General features: G+C 42.8%; 1 protein-coding gene across 1 annotated transcript in view; it reads left to right on the top strand.

Moving 5' to 3' along the window:
• Window positions 1-24,540: 24,540 nt before the first annotated feature.
• MTAP (methylthioadenosine phosphorylase) overlaps window positions 24,541-26,577 on the top strand; it is a 35,018-nt gene continuing 32,981 nt past the window's right edge. Inside the window, exon 1 of the mRNA XM_074166267.1 lies at window positions 24,541-24,587. Within this exon, the coding sequence (XP_074022368.1) occupies window positions 24,561-24,587 (27 nt within the window). The 5' untranslated portion in view covers window positions 24,541-24,560. The remainder of the gene's footprint in view (window positions 24,588-26,577) is intronic.

Genomic DNA, 26,577 nt, shown 5'->3' with positions numbered 1-26,577 from the left:
AGAAGATATGGCCATAGTATTGCTGTGCCCTAGCAGTGCTTGGCTGGGCAACTGGGACATCCCTTGGAAAGTCAGATGTAGAGAGGTGAAGCCACCCTCTGTTTTGTAGCTGCTGTTGGTAATGCCAAGCCTCCTTTCCCTTGCTGTAGACGGAGCTTGGATATGGGTGAGGAGCCAGGCCTTTTCTTAAGGTTGCCAGGGTTCATAATAAAGACTAAATGAGTTCTATACATGCAAAAATATTTGCAAGATGAAACAGTAATTATACCTAAATGTTTGTGGTTTGATTAACTTTTTAATCTGTCTGGCAGGGATAGACATAATATCCAGCTCCATATGGCTCGAAACCTTTCTTTCTCTGGTTTGATGGGGGGTTTTCCCTCCTTTTTTTTTCTTCTGTAGGCAGACTGCTGTTCTGTTTTATATTTTCTAGATTCCTGTGTATTTGTTTTCAGCTTCCTTTGTCTCTGGGTGAGAATTCTTCAGATGGGATTTTCTACAATTGCAGCATCTGGTGCGTTTTTATTTTTGTCTTAATTTTTGTATTGTTTACATGAAGAGTAAAAGCCATAAGCACGTGCAGCTTAACTGAGTGTTCTCTGAGGAACTGATGGGACTATCTAACTGTTAATAGGACATCTTCTGCATCCAGGAGAAGTGCAAAGGAACACTTTCTAAGTCAATGGTTTCCATGTTTGCCATGAAATAGACTTTTCTCAAACACTTAAAACTGTCAGGAAATTTTGCCTCCTCCTTATTTTATCATTTAAGAGGAGACGACAACATCCTCAAATGTCAGATTGCCTCTTCTGTATGAAAGGCAGAGAATGAGGGGTTACTCATATTTTCAGCACCTCACCACAGTATGATTATGTTGAAGATGGAGCCAAAATTTCATGCCAAGTCTCAGAGATTTGGTTGTGGAACAAATCAAATGCTGGCATTACTCTATGAAACAGTCTGTGGTTAGCCTTGCCAATCCCTTTCCTTCTGATCTGTGTCAGTACTGGAATGGAAATGGTTTCATCCAGATGTCTTCGACCTTTAATATCTCTCAGGGAAGTGGAAAACTCAGAAAAAGCAGTGCTGTTGCTGGAGTCAGAACTGCACATTGGCATTAAAAAGTCTCAGTCTGCTACCTGGTGAGCTATGCTACAAGGCTAATGTATCAGCCCCCAGATAGCTACCCCAGAAAGTGGTTGGGTTAAGAGTCATTTAGTCAAGCCACTGGGACTGCTAAAACTTCTACCTGGCACAGAGAAAATTTTCCGTATCATTGCAAATTTTTAAGTTATCTTTATGCATCAAGAGGCTCTCTTCATAGATTAGAGCAAATAACACACCTGTCCAGAGAAGAGGTATTTGAGCATTGTGTTCACTTCAGTATTTGCAACTCCTCCACCAAAACAGGTTTCTCTAGTTACTTAGAATTAATTCATAAATTTAACATGCCATGAAACAAAACAGTAGGTCCATCCCTGGTATTAATAGCACACCTTCTTCTATTAGTCTTTTCACTTCATAATTATTATTTTTTTCTAGTTTGATGATTTTACATCTCCCTTCTTAGAACACCTGGGGCATTTTGGAAAGACAGACCTTGTTTACAAACCATCTGCCCATCCTGATATGTTGAAATGTCACTGTGAATGCTGACACAGTAAAGGGGATATGATTTACAGATGCCTCTGGGGGTGGGTGGAGAAGGCACAGGCAGAAATTTTTACACAACTTGTCCTGGAAATTAACTATGTAGTAGGGGTAGCAAGAGGAGGTCTGGTGGCAGGAAGCCAGGAGAATGCAGAATTATTACCCAGCAAGAAAAGAGACTGTGACTATGTCAGATCTATAAAATGATGTTTAATAGCATGTGTAGTGTGATAGTTTATAAAACTGTAATATATAAACATAATAACGCAAGCATAACAATAGTGGTTACAGTTATGGTTTAACAGTATTCAGCTGTAAGATACCTATAAGATAGCTATGATGATGGCAGTGGCTAACTACAACAAGCTTAGCAGCATGCAGTCATGGAAGAGTTAGCAGTACACTGCTATGGTTATGATGGCTGCTCCCAAATCCCTGGATTCGTCAGGCACTGCAAGGTCTGCAAGGCACTTCTTTTGTTCCTGAGCATTCACATTGACAGCACGGGGCCTCAAGCTGTCGCACATGGTCAGGGTGATCTGAAGAAAAGGATGGCCACCATAGCAGCTGAAGCTCATGACCCAGTGTCATCAATGCCAGTGCCCTTCTGCTGACCCCACCCTTGTCATCCTTGGGTTGTTCATTTAGCTGCTTAGGACACCATGACCTATAGCCCTCTAGGCTTCATTTCCTCCATTTTCTGGACAGATTCATCATTCCTGAGTCACTTACTGAGCTGATCCAAGAGTGACCAGTCACAGCACCCTTCCTATTACTGTGTCTTCATCCTGCAGCTCTTCCCCAGGGGAGTTCATTCCCTGAAACCAACTCAGAGGTGAAAGCTGCTTTCCTCATTGCCCTAGGTGTCTTAACCATGCCATTATTGCACTTTTTGTCCTATGTTCTACAAATAATGTTAAATTAGCAGAATGCTAAATCTCTTCATAACAATGCATGTCAGTGATTTCATTGTAGTCTTACAAATACGTTAAGGCTTTATAGTTAGGTTGGGCCAATGGTACATTGGTATATTAGTCTTTCACCATGAACAGTGCTAAATCTATTTGTGATGTTTGTTATGTAATATAGAGGAAGTTACATTAAGGCCTTATGGTGGCTCAGTGGTCCCCTCTCCCTGCTTTGGAGTGAGATGCCTACCGCCATTGGGTTTCCTCTTACAAATTCATACAAGGATTGTTCCTTTGCTTTGTTTCTTCATCTGTATCATTTGCAATTTACAAAGTTTGTATCATCTTATGTGCTATGTTCATTTATGCATGGTTCATTTAAAGTGGGCTGAGTTTCTTCTTTCCTAAGTAAGACACAGACCTGATCCCCCTTAAGTGGTAGCTGCAGAATTTCTTAGTCTGTACTTCAGTCTCTTCATCACAATGTATTTTTGTCCCATTACACTGCCCATCAAATGCTGAAAATTATTTTCAGCAGGTCTGAAGGAAGAAGAGGGCCTGTCTTAGGACTCTTGAGGAAAACATACTTTGAATAAGTTTTGTTACAGAGTGTTATCCCAGTGATATGATTTATAAAACACTCAAAGCTTTGGGAGATTTTCAAATCAACCATAATATTTGCATGTGCAAATTCACCAGTCAAGGTTGGAAGCATGAAAAGATGACTAAGTAGGTTACCTCTGCCCTAATGTGTGCACTATACAGAGCTGGGCACATGTCCAAGCCACTCATTTGTTCCTGTTGTTCTTATGCAAGCTAACAGTGTATTTGCTATAAATTGCCATCAGTTGGGATTTGCTGAGTTGTGGCTAAACAGGGCAAAACATCTACAACAGAGTCATGACACACCAGCTGGGTTTTGTTATGACAGGAAACGATTATTATTGAAGGTTGTGGGAAGGAGGGCCCAGGATGCAGGACCCCTGTCCCTGTCACCCCTTCAGGACACAGCTTGATTGAATTCACTGGTGTTTATCTTCCCCCTCACTCTACCTGAACCCAGCAAAGCCCATGGGACTTCAGGACTCATTTCACCTACTTTTAGGTGGTGTCTTGTATGCACATATTAATGTTCTGTAACAAGAGAACATGTATATGGTAGCACTCAGGTATTACATCATGTCTTATTGCTCTGAGATTTGTTGTACCTGACCATCCAGCATTCCCATATTATTTTTCTTGTTCTTCCCAGACTCTGGAAATTAGTATTTTTCCGAGTTGTAGTTAATAACTATCACTGTGTGAAGCTAAATACAATTTCTAGGAGACTAGCTGCATATTTGGTACCTACTAAAATTTATGGCATACATTGTATCTAATATGGCATTCCTAGATATATGCATATAAAGACATTTGGTGGCTGTTTGGGGTTTTTTTCTCACTAGTATTTCTAATGAATCTGTAAGATAAAGAACTGTGAGTTTCCCCCAAAACGAACTGCTTTCTTTCCCACCCCATTTCTCCAGAAACTGGAAATTGCATGTTTGGTCCATACAGAAGCTGTAATTTAGCTGCCCCATAGCTGCCATCACCTCTGAGCCACGTTCCCAGTGTAGGAGTACAGCTTGGATGACTGCCTCCCTCTGTTGCCTAGCTGTTTTTTGATTATCTCTCCTATCCCTTATTACACAAACTTTCCCCCCCACACCTCTGGGAAGTTGACTCATTAAAAAAATTTGGTTAAAAAGAATGATCAGACGAAAAATAAAATTATAAGAAAAAGGAAAGTAAACTTAACATACAGAAGAGTAGATTGTTAATCTTATCCTGAAATATTTTCTTGATTAGATTTTGAACTGCACATAAGCTTCAAACATTTGTTGGTTTAATAAGGTGCATTTAACGGAAGTAGAAACTTTTTTCCAAAATAATGGATTTTGAGCTTCTTTTTTTTTTTTTCCTTTTCAGTTATAGAGTATCATAACATAACTGTGTTTTATTTACACTTTTGTAGAAATGTCTCCCTGCCACAATAATTTCTTCTTGGGTACACTGGCAATTCCATAGTGTTGAGTACGTAAGTTAATACATGAGTTATGTGTCCACTTGGCACAAAAGACATTAGCAGGTTATCAATCATTTGCAGGCACGTACTGCTACGTACTGTTGTTTTGGTCACAACAACCCCAAGCAACGCTACAGGCTTGAGGCTGAGTGGCTGGAAAGCTGCCCGGCAGAAAAGGACCTGGGAGTGTTAGTGGACAGCCGGCTTAACATGAGCCAGCAGTGTGCCCAGGTGGCCAAGAAGGCCAACGGCATCCTGGCCTGTATCAGGAATAGCGCGGCCAGCAGGAGCAGGGAAGTCATCGTGCCTCTGTACTCGGCACTGGTGAGGCCTCACCTCGAGTACTGTGTTCAGTTTTGGGCCCCTCACTACAGGAAAGACATTGAAGTGCTGGAGCGTGTCCAGAGGAGAGCCACCAAGCTGGTGAGGGCTCTAGAGAACAAGTCCTATGAGGAGAGGCTGAGGGAACTGGGCATGTTTAGTTTGGAGAAGAGGAGGCTGAGGGGGGACCTCATTGCCCTCTACAACTACCTGAAAGGAAACTGTAGAGAGGCAGGGGTTGGCCTCTTCTCCCAAGGGAATAATGACAGGACCAGAGGAAATGGTATGAAGCTGCAGCAAGGGAGGTTTAGATTAGATATTAGGAAGAATTACTTTACTGAAAGAGTGGTCAAGCACTGGAACGGCCTGCCCAGGGAGGTGGTGGAGTCACCATCCCTGGAGGTATTTAAGAAACATGTAGACATGGCTCTTCAGGGCATGCTCTAGTGCCCGGGATTGTTGGTTTGTGGTGGGGTGTTGTGTGTGAGATTATGGGTGTGGGGTTTAGTTGGTGGGTGCTGCTTTTTTTTTTTTTTTTTTTTTTTTTTCTGGTGTGGGGTTTTTTTTTCTTTTTTGTTGTTGTTGCGTTTTTGTTTTGTTTTGTTTTTGTGTGGGTTTGTGTGTGTGGTTTTTTTTCTTTTTTTTTTTTTTTTTTTTTTTAATGTGGTTGGACTCGATGATCTCAAAGGTCCCTTCCAACCACTAAGATTCTGTGATTCTGTGATTCTGTGATTCTGTAATTTAGTCTTAACATTTATGCCAGCATTACCAGAATGAGCTGTCACAGAGCATTGGTCACTTTTTTTGCATTACTTTGGTGGTAGAGGAAGTGGAACTTCTGGGAACTATAGAAAATCCAAAGCCATGTTAGTGGTCATGTCAGTTCAAATTCTGTAGCATGCCTCTTCACAACTGCACTCCTCCTGGATAACAACCTTTTTCTTTTGGTGCCTTAGAGAAGACATGACCAATTTAGTGTACTGGCTCTCACACCTGAATTGACTGGGTTTTTTTAAAAGGTTTTCTACTGGTGTTTTTTATCCAGTCATTTACCAGACTCAATAACCTGACCTCCAAGCTGTCAATAAACTGGATATCAACAGTAGACTGTCTCCCTTTTACCAATTTGTAAATAGGTCTTCACCTATAATTTTAAGACTTCAGTCATAAAGTCCTGTTAACAAATCTCAGTAGTAACAACCATTTAGCTGTGTCACGTATGAAGAATTCCAACTCCTTCATATTTTCTTGAGCTTTATGCATTAATACAGAGGTAATTTATATTAATAGCACATTTTGCTTGCATTAGTTTTGCAGTTCAGTTATGATGATATTCTTATTTTTCCTTCACAGATCTCAGGCTCCAATGATGCAATGAAATGTTTGCTGCCTGGAAGATCCCTTCCAGATTTGAACACAAAAGTGATCAGAGTACCAATTGGTAATTATTGGGTGAATGTTTCAAGAAATGTTTTCCAGATACATAGGATCATATAGGAACTTGTGTTAAGTGTTAAATAATAGTTCTTTCTTATGGTGGATAGCTTAGTTACAGGTAATAATTCATATTTAAAAGTAGTGTGACTTGCTGTAATCCAACTATGTTCTTCCTGTATATAAGCAGGATTTCAACAGGTAATCCTGAATAATATACTGCTCTTTTTTCTGCAGGTTTGGTTCTTATTATACAATACAATACAATACCAGTTTAGGGCTGTTACAAGAGTGTAAGTACTTTCTGTAAAAAATCAAAAAGGTATGGGTCAGACTACTTTGAGGAAAAGCCAGGTTAGGGCAGCAAATGAGTCCATACGATACCACTGGCACTGTACTAATTCCTTAAAGGCATTTTTTCCAATTGTAAAGCATGCTGCCAGTTACTGATTCCCCTCCAGTGTACAAAGGCACTAATTACATGTGCAGTACTTGTCAAACTTCCCACTCTGCATTAGCCAAATGCATTTCATCAGGAGTTTCCCAGTGAAATCCAAAAAAAGAATCTGTGAAATTACAGAATCAAAAGCAATTTTTTGGAATTGGCCTGTAAGGAGAGAAAACAAGTACATAATGTTGGACCTGAGCGGTTGGTGTTTTTCAGCTTGTGCTTTGGTAATCAAAGCAAACGCTCAGATCAATAAAACATCATGTAATACATGAGTACCACCAAGCTCTATCACTCGCAATTCATAGCAGTGCTTTGAAGCTATTTAGGAAGTTAATTTATACATTTCTAAGCACAAGAACAGTTATAACCAACTCATTTAACAGGGTTTAGGCCTTTCCCCCCCCCCCCCCCATTTTAAAGGTCTAAAACCCTTAAGATCCCATTAATTCACACGCTAAGCCTAACAGAGTCAGCAGCCTATTGCTATGGCAATATATCAAGATCCTGGTTTTGGAGAGCTTATAGTGGGATGAGAAGTTGTTTGTCTTATTGCTAGAAGTGGCAGCTGACAAAGGAGAGGTGACTTTGTAGTGTGGTCTCTGTCTGCTTGACAGTGAACTTCCAGTTGCCAAACCATTTTACATGTGCTTCACCTTATTTTTCCACTAACGCAGCAGGACTCAAACCACCAACTTAAAGAGTTGAAAAGGTCTTTCTGCCACTCTCTCAAGTACTGTGTTTCAGTAAGGAATGCCATTACTTTTGTAAAGTGAGAGAGGATTTTTCAAATGTCTTCATCCTTGCCCATTCTCCCCATTCATTTTGTTTGCTGACTATCACGCTTGAGTGTGGACACCAAATCCTTAATCTGCTTGACAATTTGCATTGAATGTTTGGTTCTCAAGTAGTTCTGAATGATATTCATCAACGACAAAAGGGTTTATTTTAAGTTCAGGCATTTTATAGTTTTTGGGGGGAGGGAGAGGGGAGTTATATAGGGATTTTTTTCTCCAATTTTGCATGAATACATATTGCTTGAACTGGGGCTGTTTGATTCCACACATAACTTTGAGTGCTGAAGCTAATGCAACTATATCCATACCTAAAGATCAATATGGATGTAATACTCATGCTGACTCAGTCATATAAAACAATCATCTGGACAAGGAGGCAAAAAATAATTTATTTCCCATGTTTGTTACCAGTCTTATTTCAAAATCCTTGACAAGTGCCAAACATTTCAGAAAAAAACTAGCACATCTAATCTGAATCTTGTAGGTGTTCATTATTTCAGAGATTTCAAGAATAATTTTTACAGTGACTAGGCTTGAAGAAAAGTAATGTAAGGCATATGTGTGCAATTTAAGCTGCACAAGAGGTCAATGAAGAAATGATTCAGCTTCTAATTTGAAGTAATAACATTCGCATCCGCTGCTTATGATATCAAATCAAAGGAACTCACAAGAAGTGATGATTGTTTTCAGTAATACAGCATTTTTAAATTAATACTACTAATGGATGCTTAGCAAATCTGGTGGGTTGAGCTCAGTGCCAAAAGACTGGGAAGGAGAAGTACTTCCAAGTTACAGAAATTATTAAGATTTGGAGAAGCAGATCCTGAATGATTTTGCTAATCATTCCTCTTGTAGTAAAATTTTCTTCGATGTTGGATATCTTCAGCTCAAAGGCAAAAAAGCGTGGTTCTTCTTCACACCAACTTTCCATTCTACAAGCAGTTGATGGACCGTATTAAAAAGCTTCATGTAATATTGTTGCTCTTTGCCCACACAAATCTAGTCTATTATTAAGAATGGTCTCTCTGTCTCCATTATACATGCATGAGACCAAATTATGCACTAAAGAAATAGCCTGAAACCTCTTTACCACAAGTCTTTACCATGGCATTTATACTGTGTTTATGTGGACAGAAGTCTGTTTTAAGTTCTTTACACCACCTATTTCCCTTAATGCATCATTTGATTCTTCGCATATGGGAATTGAGCTGCAGATGTTTATAGCCCAATCGTGTTTCTTAAAAGAATGGAAGTTACATGCTATATTTGTTTGAATAAATGAGAAATTAATTATATTTATTGGGAGGATTTGGGGTTTGTGTCTGTTTGATAAACTATCATACTAGCATAAAGAATAGAGTCAAGCAATAGCAGCCTTCTAATATCTGAAGGGAGCCTACAGGAGAGCTGGAGATGGACTCTTTGTCAGGAAATGTAGTGACAGGACAAAGAGTAATGGTTTTAAATTGGAAGAGGGGAGATTAGATATTAGGAGGAAATTCTTTACTGTGAGGGTGGTGAGGCACTGGAACAGGTTGCCCAGGGAAGCTGTGGCTGTGGCTGTGGCTGCCCCATCCCTGGAAGTGTTTAAGGCCAGGCTGGATGGGGCTTTGAGCAACCTGCTCTAGTGGAGATGTCTCTGCCCATGGCAGGAGGGTTGGAACTAGATGATCTTTAAGGTCCCTTCCAACTCTAACCATTCTATGATTCTGTGATTCTATGACACCAAGCTGTGTGGTGCAGTCAACATGTTGGAGGGAAGGGATGCCATCCAGAGGGACCAGGACAGGCTTGAGAGGTGGTCCCGTGCAAACTTCATGAAGTTCAGCCAAGCCAAGTGCAGGGTCCTGCACCTGGGACATGGCAATCCCAGGCACAAATACAGGTTGGGCAGAAAATGGCTGGAGAGCAGCCCTGAGGAGAAGGACTTGGGAGTGCTCATGGATGAGACACTCAATATGAGCCAGCAATGCACACCCACAGCCCAGAAAGCCAACCGCATCCTGGGCTGCATCAAGAGAAGTGTGGCCAGCAGGTTGAGGGAGGTGATTCTGCCCCTCTTCTGTGCTCTTGTGAGACCTCACCTGGAGTACTGTGTCCAGTTCTGGAGCCCTCAACACAGGAAGGATGTGGACCTCTTGGAACAGGTCCAGCGAAGGGCCATGAAAATGATCAGAGGACTGGAGCACCTCTCCTATGCCAACAGCGTGAGAGAGTTGGGGTTGTTCAGCCTGGAGAACAGAAGTCTCCCGGTGGACCTTATAATGGCCTTCCGGTACCTGAAGGGGGCTTACAGGAGAGATGGGGAGGGACTCTTTATCAGGGAGTGGAGCAATAGGACAAGCGGTAATGGTTTCAAACTGAAAGAGGGGAGATTTGGATTAGACATTAGGAAGAAATTCTTTACTGTGAGGGTGGTCTCACAGTTGCCCAGGGAAGTTGTGGATGCCCCATCCCTGGAGGTGTTGATGACCAGGCTGGATGGGGCTTTGGGCAACCTGGTCTAGTGGGAGGTGTCCCTGCCCATTGCAGGGGGGTTGGAACTCAATGATCTTTAAGGCCCCTTCCAAATCTAACTATTCTGTGATTCTATGATTCTATGAAATAATGCCAGGTAAGTTTGCTGAATGCTTGTCAGGCAGCAAGTTTTTTATTTAGACTCAATATGACCAAACATCAATACAGTATTAACACAGAATGATGAAGTTACAGGAAATGGTTCCAGTGAACAATCCAAACTGAAATATATTCCAGTACATAATTTCTTGGAGAAAGCTTGCTGCACATATGTATTTGCCACTGTACTGGAAGTAGAGGAAGGCACACTGATATCAAATAGTTACCAGATGACTCAGGTTTTTCTCTGAGTTTCTTGGGGTTTTACCTTTTTTTTTCCTTTTTTTCCAGAAATCTCAAAATAAAGGTGGAAGAATTCATCAGGCAAATTGGGAAGACAGAGTAATATGGACAAAAGAGAAGAATGAGAAGAATATAGGAATATATCATTTAATCTTTACAGAATCACAGAATCACAGAATCTTCCAGGTTGGAAGGGACCTTCAAGATCATCTTGTCCAACCGTCAACCTAACTGACAAAAATAAACACCCACAAAACAACAAAATGCCACACCATCACTAAACCATGTCTCCCAGCACCACGTCAACCTGTCTTTTGAACACTTCCAGGGATGGTGCCTCAACCACCTCCCTAGGCAGCCCATTCCAATGTCTGATAACCCTTTCAGTGAAAAAATTTTTCCTAATATCCAGCCTGAACCTCCCCTGGCGCAACTTGAGGCCGTTTCCTCTAGTGCTGTCACCCGTGACCTGGGAGAAGAGACCGACCCCCGCCTCTCTACACCCTCCTTTCAGGGAGCTGTAGAGAGCAATAAGGTCTCCCCTCAGCCTCCTTTTCTCCAGGCTAAATAACCCCAGCTCCCTCAGCCTCTCCTCATAAGACTTGTGCTCCAGACCCCTCACCAGCCTTGTTGCTCTTCTCTGGACCCACTCCAGCACCTCGATGTCTTTTTTGTGGTGAGGGGCCCAAAACTGGACACAGTACTCGAGGCGGGGCCTCACCAGTGCCGAGTACCTCCCAAGTCCTACTCGCCACACTGTTCCTGATACAGGCCAGGATGCTGTTGGCCTTCTTGGCCACCTGGGCACACTGCTGGCTCATGTTCAGCCAACACCCCCCAGGTCCTTTTCTGCCAGGCAGCTTTCCAGCCACTCTGCCCCAAGCCTGTAGTGCTGCCTGGGGTTGTTGTGACCCAAGTGGAGGATCCAGCACTTCGCCTTGTTGAACCTCATCCCATTGGTCTCAGCCCATTGATCCAGCCTGTCCATATCCCTCTGCAAAGCCTTTCTACCCTCCAGCAGGTCGACACTCGCACCCAACTTAGTGTCATCTGCGAACTTACTGAGGGTGCACTCAATCCCCTCGTCCAGATCATTGATAAAGATGTTAAAGAGAACGGGTCCCAGTACCGAGCCCTGGGGGACACCACTTGTGACTGGACACCAACCAATTAAAGAGAAGGGAAAAAGTACAAAAAGGAATAAAACATGCTATTTTTAAAAAAAGTAACAGGGTAAATTTGCACTCCTTGTGCCCAAGGATACATTTTTTTCTCCAAGTGCTTCTTAGCTTGTTGTTTAAATCAATAAGAAATGAGATTTCCATTTCCTTTCATGTTGTCCAGTCATTACACCCTGCAGAGATGAAAAAGATTACCAGCGTTGAGAAACGGTAAAGAGAATTCAAACTGGAAGCACCTCTCTAAAATTGAACCTGACCCAACATGTCCATGCTCTCAAAGCAGTTATCCTTATTCTTAATGATGAGCATGCATGGACTGTTGCTGACTTCAGCTTAATGCATTTTAACTCAGTTGCACACTTATAATTGAGTTTTAAAAATATATCTTTGTACCTACTTGCTTCTTTGGCCAGAATGTAACTAACTAAAAAATAAAAGCACTCATCTGAGTAGCAGAAACACTGAAGTTTGGTTTCCAGTACATTTCAGGAGGATTTTCTGTTTGACAATAAAAGGACAGGGTTTTAGCCTTTTCCTTTGGAAGAGAAGTTAGGAAAGAGATTATTAACTGGCTCTCTGTGTTCTGCCCAGTCACATCTTTTCACCGATCTTAAAGGAACCAGTATCTTTGAAGCTTCCCTCCCCCTTGGATTGGATTGACATTGGACAATAGTGTCAAAAGTTAAGGGGGAGGGGAGCAGTGAGAAAAGAGTGTGCAGATACACATAGAGGCGGAAGGGCTGAATATGTCCAAATTGTCCCCAGGAAAATCCTCTAAAACAACTATGTGAAGCTTAAGCATTACCTAAAGTTTTTCTACCCTTATCTCTCTCTTTACTCTTCTTTGTAGAGGAATGTCAAGGCTGAAAGCTCCTAAATGGCTACATTTGTCTATAGGGATCACAAGCTTCTTTCTTTTCTCCCTCTGTACATGGTGCAAAGATCCTTCCACAGGGAACCAACGTTTGCTCTATTTCCATAGGCCTTGTCATCTTCTGTTGTGGTCCAGGACATCAGAGCACATACAATGCAGAGCATCAACTCATGGCAAGAATATTTTGTTTGCTGTCTTTTCAGGTCCTTACTGACTTAGACAGATAACTAAATAGAAATTTCCCTCAACAAGAATATCAACTTAAAAATAGGTTAGATAATCAGGCCAAAGTAGCTAGACATATTAGCTGTGTATTCTAGTTTGGTGCTTGGTTTTTTTCTTTCCATAGATGTTGTTCTCTGTGTCTTATATAAAAGGCTACTAGGAGCTTACTTCACTGAAAAGTCTATGACACAGCTGTTAATAATACCAAACATAAAGGAGCATTTACTGCTGGCTTTCAGATGGGTTTGGAGTTATTCTGTTCCCACTGAGTCAGTAGCTCTTTGCCAAGAGCTTTTGAAATCCCCCACTTCTCTCCTGCCATTTTTATAAGCTAGCACTTTTTTCACAATAGTAAGCATCCCATTCAGACCATCAGTATGTACACCCCCACAGGACAGCACTGCATCCTGCCTGCTCACACATCAATTTATATTTATTTCATTATTATGCCACTCTTTCTTTATTCTCCCAGTAAACCTTCCTTTCCGCAATTCAAATGAGTCATGGGATCATGCACTCTGTTGTAATGTAAGTAGTTTTCCTACATACTGGTTGAAAATGGATTCCTTAGAGCCCCACCAAAGGCAGTGGCTTTAAGTACTTTCTAAATAGCGCATAGAGAATTACTTCTTTAGATGTCTCTTCTTTTAGCAGCTGAACTGCCCCAGCTCCATCGTGCATCCTCCAGAAATATTTTTGTCTTTTAGCTTCTATGTAAACCCATAAAATACGTTATATCCTGTTTCAGGACTGCTAAGAAATGCTTTTCAGCCATGTGGTCTCTCAGACTGTACAGCTCTTAATTTTGCAAAAATCCCAATCACAGGCCCGCTGCGAACATCCCCACAGGGGCCTGCAGTATGTCTATGCAGTGCATTGTTTCCTCTAGCCCTCTGCTTTTTCTTCGTGGCAGGACTATCAACACATGAAGCTTCTTTATGGCTGCAGGGTTTTACACTGGTAACAGCTTTTGGCAGTTTGCTAAAGCTTGTTAAGCTCAAATGATTTTGATAATGCATTATAGTAACAAGACAAATCAGTTACCACAGCATAACCCTTCCCCTTTCTTCATCCAAAGATTTATATTAATTGCTTAGAAAAAGAAGATGATCTTGTTAAATAAATCTACTCTATTAAATCAGAAAACAGGGCAAAAAAGATATTTTAGCAGCACAGTGGTGATTCTACAGGGCTCACAAACCTGTTAAACAGTTCATTATACCCATGCGGTTTTTTATGCTCCTAAAATTATTCCCATTTCATTTAATTGAGGCTGATTAATGCTGGAGACAGTCATGGTCTTCTGTTGCTTTCCTCTGCTTTTCCAACTGTTTGAGAATTCTCTGAAGCCATTAAAATTTAAATCTGTTCTTATGTATTATCCTGAGGAAAGCTGAGAAAGCTCTGGAAAAGTTCTTTTCTTAAGCAGGGAGGAGTGCAGGTTGAACTGTTAGGAGGGTGAAGGGACCATGAGTACATCACAGTTCATGTACAACATGGCATCCATGTTGTACATCCATGGCAACATCAGGCCGAATTTTTAATGTAAATGAGCTCAAAACTAGGATTTGGACCACTACAACTTGCCATTGCTTGAGGAAGCTCATTGACAGTAACTTAGTCTGGCTCAGTGGAAGAAGTATGGGATTGGGAGTCAGGAGACCTGAGTTCTGTTTCTGTATTTTTATTGCTCAAGTAGCTTCAGTTGCTTCTGTTTGTGTCTCATGTCCTCTCTGCCTGTTTGGACCTGCGTAAGCAGAAAGCTCTTTGGAGAAGAGACCACCTCTATACGCACTGTGCAGTTGCAAAGCACTGCCCTCACAAATTAATAGCACTTTTGCTTGTACACATTGAAGATTTTTCCTTGCAAAGGTACCCTGGTGGCTACAGCAAGGTATAATTTCAGAAGAGAGACACCCTGCACAATAATACTCTTGTTAGTCATGTTCTAGTTATTATAGCAGCTAAAAAAACAGCAGCAAAGGATGTTGATCCCAGGACCTGTGATTTTTGCCTTATAGCTATCTCTTAGATCTTGCTTAGAGGCAAATAGTGGAAATTAGATAGACTTTTCTTCATAGAAGAAGAAAAGTAGCCACTACATAGACTGTAGCCACCAAATTTCAGCTTCTGAAAACTCATTCTGTCACATGAGCATCTGATGGAGACTCCTTGTCACAACCAAGGAGTTGTTTTCCTTGTGCCTGAGTCTGGGTGAGGCTCAGATGCTCAGATGCCTGAGACATCAGTGATGTCTTAGGATGCATCTCTGTGTTCCCTCAAGCACCAGAGAATTCTCCTGAGAAAGGCTTTTTGGGGAATTCTTACCCTTCTCTATGCACATGTGACCATGGCAGAATTATTGACTACTATTGCATTGCCTTCCTGCTCGAGTTTGCCAAAAGCCTCAACCTGTAGCAGGGACAACACAGAAGTTCCTCCATGAGTTCTGGGTGATGTCTCTCTTGGCATTTGGGATACTTTGATCTCATTACAAGGTGTGCAGCTCTCCCTATTAACTGATCACCTACATAGAGACCTGAGCACAAGCTGAGGTTTTCAGTATTTCAACACCCTGACCTCCTTCTTTATCAAGCCTTTAGCCTATCATCTGTAAGAAACTTTCCCATCTCATTTGGGTGATGTTAGGAGAAATATTTTTAAAAGATTGCATGTTTCCCAACTACAATAAGATGGATGCCATACACATAATGCATACTAGTAGACATGAACTCTTTTTTTCAAAGTATTGTCCCTTTACTAAGCTGCAAAGTAATATGTCCTTTGATTTAGGGGTTTTATTTTACTCCTCTTACTACATTGTGTTAGTCACCTTCATTAGCTTCACTCCAATAATTTTACAATCATTACAGAATTAAATTCTTTTTTAAGTTGTCTCCTTCTTGGCTCAAGCCTCTTTTATTATTTTGGAAGATGGCAATATAAAGAAGACATATAAAACTCCTCTTTTGCAGGTAACGTGCATGGGCCTAATTTTTAATTGCTATTTAAAGCTGGATGATGAGTTAGAAGACGAAATATGCATCAAGGCTTAACCAGTGCTGCCACACAGGCTGCATTAGCAAAGAAGCCACTTATAGAAGGTAAAGAGCTATTCCACTGCTAGAGTTAAATCACATTGCTGAAGGACACAACCTGTACCTGCAATGAACTCACCTGAAAGAGCGATGCGGGTTTTATTTGGCACAGTGTAGCCAGATGTTGGCTAGAAACACCAAGAAAACCCAGAATGAAGCATTAAATGCCCACGTACCTATTCACCTTCAGAGAGGACCTGCCAGACCAGGGGTCTAACTGTAGAGGAGCAAGGCTGTGAGCCCACTCAATGGGAGCAGGCAGAGGCACGAATGAGGTGAAGATCTGGCCCCATTCCTGCTACTCACCATCCACAGCAATGCTGTGTGGGATGGGCATGTAATAACTGAAGGATGCTTTAGGCCAGCAGTAAGTCCCTGCACGCCTGGGGCTGGGAGGAAGCGGGGAGGCAGCCTGCGTCAGACGCCTCTGAGTCACCCTGCCACCCCCGGCCAGTCCCCCAGGCTGCAGTTTGCAATCGCCAGCACCTAACTTGTAGTCATCAAAGTCATAGAGAAGGGGTGCCCAGGCAGAGCCAAGGAAGGCACCTGAAGTCAAGAGGCAATCAAAGTGGAGTTACGAGTAAACAACACTCAGCTGGTGCTTGAATAACTGCACCTCAACATAAACCAATGGACAATTCATGCCAGTCTTCTCCATTCTTCCCCTTTTAACATTTGTGTGATGGATGCAGAGCTAAGCTGATGTGTATGTTAAAAAAAAATGCTGGAAGCAGAAGCATGTAGATGAGCAAGTTCCAGCAGAGCCACGTGTGGAGGCAGCTCATACTGTAGCCACCTAGATTAATTTTATAAGCACTTGTATGCACCGGTGATATGGATGCACTCACATTCCTCATGCACAAAAACTAATTAACTGGTATGGGGGCAGTATTAGGGAGAAGCACACACCTTTAATTCTAACAGACCAGTGCAGCTGTTAATTGAAATACCTTCTCTAATAATTTCCTACATGATATGGGGTTCCCTTTTCTCTGTGGCATCACTGAGGATAATGGGGACTTTGAGGTCGTACACCACAATCGGGAAGAAAAGCATGACTCCTTAATAACAGTAAGGATTTTATTTCCTGAAATAACTTTTGTCAGTAAAGTCAAATGTCAAGGTTCTGGACCCGGCTATCTTATCTTGTAGTAGATTTTATATACCTGATCTCATACAGCATGTGTTTCTTTGCATGGAAGCTTTCCAAAAGGCTACATCAGTAAATTACCTGTAAGCTGAAATTTCTCCTCCTTTCACCTGCAATTGGCAGAGTTGCTCTGTCTGCGGACTGTGCAATCTTCACCTCATTAAGGTTATTTAGTGCTCAAGGACCCCATCGCAGCTTTGAAGCTGATGAGATCAGCTTCTTGATGGTTCCTCCTGGAGAAGGTATCACGCTAGGGAAGGGATTTCTCTGGTGCTTGTGCGTTGCTAAAATGGTCCCTTGAAGATACTTCCATTTGTTGCAAATGAAGGACAAGCCAAACTGTTCATTTTGCAAAGGGGTGGACCAACGTTAAGTGTTACAGTCCCACAGCAGCATCAGTGTAAAGACAGCCATCTTCACTTCAGCTACTTATAAAAGGTTCCTTGAACTTCCTCGGTTAGCCTTTGGCTGGCACGCTTTGGAAAGTTCACAGGCCTTTCTGCTCAAGGGAGCTGTAGAAACAATAAATTCTAGGTAGTGGGTCACAATAAACAGCTGGAAACTTAGGTCTTCAAATATTCCTGAATGTGATTTCACTGAATTTCACTGAATTTCACTGAATTTTTTTAGAGTTGGAAGGGACCGTATAGATCATCTAGTCCAACTCCCCTGCCGAAGCAGGATTGCTTAGAGAATGCTACTCAGGACTGCATCCAGGCGGGTCTTGAAAATCTCCAAAGAAGGGGACTCCACAACCTCCTTGGGCAGCCTGTTCCAGGGCTCTGTCACCCTCACCGTGAAGAAATTCTTTCTCATATTTGAGTGGAACCTCTTATGTTCCAACTTGTGCCCGTTGCCCCTTGTCCTGTCACTGGGAACCACTGAAAAGAGTCTGGCTCCCTCCTCCTTCAACCCACCCTTGAGATACTTATAGGCATTAATAAGGTCTCCCCTCAGCCTTCTCTTCTCCAGACTAAAGAGTCCCAGCTCTCTTAGCCTTTCTTCATAAGGGAGATGCTCCAATCCCTTAATCATCTTTGTTGCCCTTCGCTGGACTCTTTCCAGTAGTTCCCTATCCCTCTTGAATTGGGGAGCCCAGAACTGGATGCAGTATTCCAGTTGTGGCCTCACCAGTGCAGAGTAGAGGGGGAGAATGACTTCCCTCGACCTACTAGCCACACTCTTCCCTATGCAGCCCAGGATTCTGTTGGCCTTCCTGGCCACAAGAGCACATTGCTTGCTCATTGTCATTTTGCTGTCTACCAGGACTCCCAGATCTTTCTCTTTGGCGCTTGGCTCCAGCAGGTCCACGCCTAACCTGTATTGGTGCCTGACATTCTTCTTGCCCAGGTGTAGCACCTTACACTTTTCCCTGTTGAACCTCATGAGGTTCTTCCTTGCCCAGCTCTCCAGCCTGTCCAGGTCTCTCTGGATGGCAGCACGGCCCTCCGGGGTGTCAGCCACCCCACCCAACTTGGTATCATCAGCAAACTTACTGAGGAAACACTCTGTCCCCTCCAGGTCACTGATGAATATGTTGAACAGGACTGGACCAAGTATTGACCCCTGGGGGACACCACTGGTTACAGGCCTCCATCTTGAACCTGTTCCATTAACCATTACCCTCTGGGTCCTGTCACACAACCAGTTCTCAGTCCACCTCACTGTCCCCTCATCCAGCCCACACTTCCTTAGTTTTCCAATGAGGATGTTACGGGAGACAGTGTCAAAAGCCTTGCTGAAGTCAAGGTAGATGACATCTGCTGCCCTCCCCTCATCCAGCCAACCAGTTATGGCATCATAGAAAGCTATCAGATTGGTCAAGCATGATTTACCCTTGGTAAACCCATGTTGCCCACTTCCAATAACCCCCTGCTCTTCAACTTGTTTGGAGATGACATCTAGAATGAGTCTCTCCATTACCTTCCCAGGGACGGAGGTGAGACTAACTGGTCTGTAGTTCCCAGGGTCCTCCTTCTTGCCCTTTTTGAAGACTGGTGTGATGTTGGCCTTCCTCCAGTCTTCTGGCACCTCTCCTGTTCTCCATGACTTTTCAAATATGATAGAGAGTGGCCCAGCGATAACTTCTGCTAGCTCTCTCAGCACTCGTGGGTGTATCCCATCTGGGCCCATGGACTTATGAATGTCCAGTTTGGCCAAGTGGTCCCGAACCTGGTCCTCTTCTACTGAAGAAAAAACTTCCTCTCTCCATACCCTCCCCCTGGCCTCCAAGGCCAGAGGTTCATGAGGGGCAGCCTTAGCAGTGAAGACTGAAGAAAAGAAGGCATTCAGCAACTCCGCCTTCTCCATGTCTTCCACCACTAGGGTGCCTATCTCATTCCTCAGTGGGCCCACATTATCCCTAATCTTCCTTTTTCTGTTTACATACTGGAAAAAACCCTTTTTGTTGTTCTTAACCGTAGTGGCCAAGATGAGTTCAGCTTGAGCCTTGGCCCTTCTAATTTTCCCCCTGCATATCTTCACTGCTTCCTGGTATTTCTCCTTGCCTACCAGGCCCTTTTTCCAAAGATCATAAACCTTCTTTTTGTTCCTGAGCTTGGATGCTTCCACACAGTAGCCTTGAACTTTATTTATGCTTAAAATATACTTGTCCTAACACCAAACACAGAAATTCATTTTGCTCTGAAGTCAGTTGAAATCTTAAATTATTACTCTGGGGAGAGGGTCCAACAAATAGTTTCCAGTATACAGGAGAAAACATAAAACTTACATGGAATGCGCAAGAACAAGCTAGTTTCATGGCAAGAGCATACAGTTAATAGGGACTTCCTCTTTGGGCCAAGCCGTGGCTGATATAGAAGGACACAGAGGATGCTCTGCTTTTAACATGTGTGCAGTAATCTATCACTATTGAAGCAAGTTTCGTTAATTTTTTAGGACAGAAAGGACAAAGTCTACAAGCAGTACCGCATAACGGGAAACTCTTGACACTGAGATTTGTACGAATGAATGCAAAAGGCAAACGCGACTTGACTGAGCATTTATTTTCCCCTCTCTTCAATGCGAATGTTGTTTCTTTGAAGTAACATTAGCAAAAGCAATTCAGAGCCCAGATACGTCTACACAGCGCTGTTATTGCTTTACAGCAACCTTTGTTGTAGCAAAAAAAAAAATAGCAAGACCTTTTGCCTTGATACAGTGCTTTTCATCTTCAAAGCATTTTCACAAATACACTCTAGCTAATATGAACATCCCTTTAACATAGTTAAAGTTGATTATCATCACAACTATGAACTTACAGGAGGGACAGGGTTTAAATTACTTAAATGCACAAAAGCATTTGATGTCGTAAGAGGGATTAAAACTCAAGGGTCACTATGTGTTAATTATCTGCCCACAACACTAGACCCTCTTCTCCTAACCTTGGTTTGCACCGTGAAGAATTATCTTCTTATACATAGGCTGTTTTCTATATTTAACTAAATAATATGCTATTTGTGTAATTAAAGTGCTTCTTACACAAACAAGAATGCTTCAGTTCATTTGGCCAAGATTTCTCAGCTCTGTCAGGCACAAGGCCGAAACTGTTAGGTACTTGCAGGGACCTTAAACTGTCAAACCTTGCCATCAGCACTTCCCAGGAGGAGACGGTCTTCAGGAATTGACTACCGCGCACTTTCACCACAATTCTCTCGAGGCATGAAAAAATGACACTCCACAACTAAGTCGGAAGGGCCTTAATCTGGTGTATAAATGACTTGTTTTCATCTAAAGGTTCTTTTGTATTTTTTGGGTGGAAAAAATGGGCCAAAGAAACATAGCCCGTGAGACAGCCACCTGAAATACTGAGAAGTCAAAGCAGAGAGACTCCAAGTCATGGCACATTTACTCTATTTTTGAAAAAGTTAAATGAAATTCCACTAAATTATTAATTTTTATTCAGATAAATCAATTTACATTCAATCATTTAGAATATGAAATACAAAGTGCACCCTCTGGGAAAATACAAAGCCATTATTTTATTTCAAGGATTTCTATAATGTCAGAATTGGAATTGTGAACTGAAATTGCAACCTCTCTGGTAATTCTTTAAATTACCAGAAAAAGTGTCTTTTTAATAGTGATATTCACCCATGTTCACGATGTTTTCCTAAATGTTATGGTCGTGGTTTTGCTGGGGTGGTGTTTGTTTCCAATTTCAAATGGCTGCTGTGGAAAGCTGATTACTCACAACGATAAGTGCTGCGTTAAGAATTTTTAGATTATGGTTTACTGATGAACAGTCACAGAAACAGATTCCATCTCTCAGTCCTGTAACAGGATTTTAATTTTAAACTATTCAAAACTGAGTTACCAAAAGGATATTGTCTACAGAAATTAAAGCATTTAAAAATGTTTGTTTCACAAAGCAGTATTTCTTACATCTTATTGAACAGTTAAATCATTTTCAAGACTTTAATGCATGTATAGCTTGACCTAGGTTATAATCTGGTGTGAGTAATGGGAATTCACTAGCTGTTGATATACAGTGAGCTCACTCGAAGAACTGCGAAATTTCATACTGATACAGGTTTTCCTTACTGTTTAACTGCTAAATTGAAATTAGCATGGTATTAAATTTGAAAAGGTGGTTCTTCATCTTCTTTTTCTGAGTATAAGCTGTCCACCCACTGTCTGAAACCTGACAAAACAGTGTCCCAGACTTGACATCTTTGGAAACCCCATCTAATGAAGCTTCTTTGGAGCTTCCAGCTCAATATTTCTTGAAGTATCCGTGTCATTAACAATTCACCTTGAACAGGCTTTTCTGCTTGCTGTTCTGTGTTCAGATTTACTCTGGATATAAACAGAGCTTTACATAGAGTAATACCCCTACAAAACACATATAGTACAGAGTCCATAAGCACGAAGCTGGAAAGGTGGTACCTCTCTGGACAGAGACACTATCAAACTCCCATAGCAACAGCCTGTGCAGGAACAGCTAGCTCAAGTTTTAAACCAGAGTAAGAAAGGACTCTTTTAAGGTGTGGTCCCCAAGAGTTCAAATAGTGAGTATTTCCCCACTATTTAAATGAAGTAAGCTCTCATATTAAAAAAGAAGCAAAAAATAGAACCAATAGAAAAGCAAACAGATTGCAAATAGTTGTGGTAAAAGATGAATGCTGCAACACAACTGACACGGCTTTTTATAAGGATTTCAACAGAAGAAAACTGTAGTAGAATTGAATAGAAAGAATTGCCAAAAATTATTCTCTAGAACATTCTGCACCCCGAAAGCAGAATCATAGAAGGTATACCTTCAATAGAAAGGCCAACCTAGAATGAGAAAAATTGGATAAATTTCAGTCTTAATATGGCATTATGGCTATACTGCCCCCCACTTCAGAAGTTAACACATAATTTCACTCATGTCCTTCTTTCTCCCTTCTCCCTTAAAAACTAAGATTTTCTAAAGTCCATTTCTCATCAGTATAGTCTCACATTTTGAATTGCAGTGAGAGACTTCAGCCTCTGTGACAAACATTCCAGCTGTGTATGAAGATCTGTGTATGAAGCTCTCTAACATACACTGAAGACAAGAGGATAAAGTGTTTCAAGCTGCACAGAGAGCAAGTTCCTGTGCTGAAACGCAATTTCAGCACTAGCTGCTACTACCTTATCAGGAATATCCTTTTTCTGGTGTACAATGAACTGCCTCACAGATCTCAGATTTTTCAGCTGTGATAAACCGTGATGAATCTGAGTCAGCATTTACTGGTATGTCACTGACGGGTGATGTTTTTTAACAGACAGGTAGCACTGAGCGGCACATGAGAATGGCACATCTGAATAGCTGAGGTCTCTCTGATAGATGAAGTCGCTTTAAAGAAAATCTACTACAAATACTTAAAAAAATAAGTACTTCCAATTAACAAGATACTGGCTATTTTTGAAAGCTCTACATTTGATACTTGTATCTATCTACAGTAATAAAATACATAAATGTATCAAAACTACTGCTGTTTCTCAAAATGTAAGATCATGCTAAACAAATGTTCTACTTAAATGCATGGACTTGTGGTAACAAGAAAAATACCACAAATAGGAAAATTGTAATTATTAATACATAGTGTTTACTTATTCATATCACTTAAAGGTATATTTAGCTTGCAGAGCTAAACGTACATACTTTCTATACAAGTTTACTCCAGAAAGAAAATATTATTTTTTTTCCAAACCATGCTCCAGTTTGTTCTCAGAATCATTCTTGAATATGGAAAAGATCAACCTTAATTTAAATCATACTAAACCTCGACATGAACTGCTTTTTAATTGAAAATAAACATCTTCCACTTAGTCACAAATTATAAATTAGGATTTTCACATAGCTTAGAGCTGGAATTTTGGTCTCATTTTGCCATTTCTGGCAATCCAGGACTAATCAGCATTTTTTTCTTGATGCCACTGTTTTATAGGGTGTTCCAGGGATTTTGTGGTGCTGTTTAGTTCCACGCTTTGCTGACAAATTGAGGCGGGGAGTGGGTGGGGGGGAGAGTCAAATAAACCACAGTTTCTTCAGGAATTCAGTAGGTGGTCTGCCTGAAATACTGACCATCTCAAAGTCAGTTTTCAGAAAGACGGAGCCAATGCTTAGCATTTTTAGCACACACTTACATATTCGAGTAGATAAAATATTTCTATCATACCACGACATTTGCGGAATACTGTTTTGTGGAAGCGCAGCATAACTTGGGAAAGGATTTACAGACCACCAGCTGCAGCATCGCTCCGTTTACAGGCAGTCGGTGAAGGCTCCCGGAGAGTCGCACGTGAACGTTGCAGCTCACAAATACTAAAAAGAAAGCAGAATGGGTACCCTGGCTGTGATTTCAGGAGGCATTTAAACATGGCAGCATTCTCACTGACTTAACAGACATACTGTCAAGATGAAAGCTTCCAAAAAAAAGTATTAAAACCTTCACTAAGGGTACCTGTCAAGGATGTAATAACATTTCGGGGCTTGCATGTCACAGCGATGTTTCAAAAGCAGGATGGAGATGTTCTGACGAGGTCACCAGCGAAGTGTAGGAACAGCGTATTAACAGAAGCACTCAGAAACAACGGGGTGGCAACATCCATCCACTTCTGGAGAGGAGATATCCTGTGGGGGGGAAAAAAAAACAGGGGGGGAAAACAAGCAGTTATGTCGCATGCTGTGACACAAAATGACGACAAACCAGATTTTACTCTAAGGAGCTGTTCTGCGTCGAGCGTTCGGAATCGTTCCCAGCTGTGGACTGGCATTACGCAGAACGGCCAGTACCGGCCTCGGGCCCGGGGAGAGCGGAGGCCGGCGGGCGCCCCCGGCCTCTCCCACCCGGGCGGCGGGCACGGACCTGCTGGGCCTCCCCTGGCCTCCTCGGGCCAGAGGTGTCGGGGAGAGGACTCCCCTCAGCGCGGGCGGGCGCTGCCACCTAGCGAGGAGCGAGGAGCGCCGGCCGGCGACGGGGCCGGGGCTGAGGGCCCCGCCGGGCAGCGGGGGCGAGCCGGCAGGGGCGGGGCCGGGCCACACGCGGCGCCACCGCCTCTTTCTCGCCCTTCTCGCCAACATGGCCGCTGCCGCCGCGGCCGTGAAGGTAAGCGTGTGCCTGCGCCGCCGCCGCGGGTTGGGAAGGAAGCGGCGGTGGCCTCCCGCCTCCCCTCCGCTCCGCCCGGCGGGAGCCGCCCCGCCGGCCCTCAGCGGTGCCAGGCGGGAGAGGGGCCGGCAGGGCGGGCGGCGCCGGGCCGAGTGTTCCCCTCAAGGCCGCCGCCTCGTCCGCTCGGGGCCTTTCCACCGGCTCTCCCGCGGCCCGCCCGGAAGAGATGAATTTTTAATTCTTTTTTAAAACGTGGAAGCTGGGGACCTCTGCTTCCCAGGGTTTCCGGCCCGGCGGCGTGTGGGAGCTGTCAGTGAGAGGAGCTGGGGCGGGTGCGTGTCTGTGGCGGGGTGCACAGGCCCCGCTGCAGCCGCACCAGTCAGCCGGGACACAAGTTTCACCTGAGACTTGTCTGCCCCATGTGCTTAAAAAAAATGGCAGGCCAAGGTGCCGGCCTGCGTCTGAGGGTGAGCAGGCCAGTGAGGCTGAAACTGCGGGTTTGTGTTCTGACCGAAACACGAATTCGTTTTCTGAGGTGAAACAACTCTCCCCCTTGTTTTGGTGTGTAGAAATCAGTTATAAGCTGTCTTTATTTTACAGAGATAGGTTTATTCTCTTTAACCGTGAATTTTATGTAGCTTACAGTTTATCTCCTTGTAAGTGAAAGTCTTTTTAATGCCATCGTTTTCCTTTTCACATTATTCTCAAATAGAAGTGAGGAATACAGATGTATTTGTTGGTTTTTAGTTTGCACAAAGACTCATAGCTGATAATGACAGTGCTTAACATGTGCGAGTGTTTAAGGCTCTCAGGTGGACAAGCGTAGACTGTTGCTGCAATGATACTTCTATGTCTTGTGCCAAACAGCAGGTGCAGAAAGGCATACACTGAAGTGTGATCATCATGTGGACTCCCACAGAGATATGCTGTTGATTTTGTAGTTACTGGTGTGATAACTTTTTGTTAGCTTTCACTTTTGTTGCTTTTCATCCCAGTGTTTGAGATAGACTGTGCCATAGTAAAATGCTTCATGTTTCAATCCACCACAATGACATTTTAATTGATATTTAATTCCAGATAACCTTAACTACAGCTCCAGTAATTTTTACAGGTTATGTCCTTCGTGTCTCTTTGTAGGATGCAAAATTGGAATGGAGCATACAGTCTTGCATCTCTCCATTCTTGAGGTCACTCCTAGATGTGACTGTCTCTGCCTTTTGAGGAAAGGTGAGACTTTCCTCCCTGAGTCAACTCCTCTCTGCCATCCCTTGCCTTCAGTGCCCAGGCTGCTTGCCACAATGCTTGTGGAAGTAGACCTCGGCTCCCTTGGCAGCGAATCTCCCCACTGAGCCTAGAGCAGCTGCATTCCTTTGTGGTAATTCACTAGAAGGTCTGTAGAGCAGAACTTTAAGTAGGACCAGATTTTTGGGTCTCCAGGCCCGAGACGTGGCTGATGTTCCTGGAGATTATGTAAACTGGAGGAAAAATAATTCTCTTGCAGGGAGGTCAAATTATTTTTAGGGTTGGAGATGCCATCTCCAAGTTGGCATTACACGGTTGGAGAAGATGCTGCTTGAACAAATCTCTGCTGGCTGAACTTTCCTTCCACTGTAGAGGCTCTCCCGTGAATTACAGTGGGCCCAGCGTTTCTCTAGCCAGTGTTGCTTAAGGTGGCTTGAAGGTTGACCAAACTGCTGCTGAGGTGTTTTGCAGGGGGGAAGAAGGCAAAAGCAAATTCAAGGTAGTCTAGCTCTTCCATGCTCTGGGTTCTTCACCCTGGGTGCTATGAACATTTTGCCAGCTGGTTGCACTGCTGCCATTTCTGACAGCGTGGCTGTCGGTGTAAAACCCTCTCTGGGGCTGAGCTGTGCAGCACCAGCATGTGCTGATGCCACTGCAGGAGGAGAAGTCTGGAGCATAAGAGTAAATCTGAAAGCAAGGTCCCCAGGCCTATGCCTGAGTAGACCAAGCTCTGTGCTGCCTCAGGTCA

This window comes from Numenius arquata, chromosome Z, assembly GCF_964106895.1.
Source record: "Numenius arquata chromosome Z, bNumArq3.hap1.1, whole genome shotgun sequence".
Classification (NCBI taxonomy): domain Eukaryota; kingdom Metazoa; phylum Chordata; class Aves; order Charadriiformes; family Scolopacidae; genus Numenius; species Numenius arquata.
The sequence above is the reverse complement of the archived record's forward strand: the minus strand, read 5'-3'. Positions and strand labels throughout refer to the sequence as shown.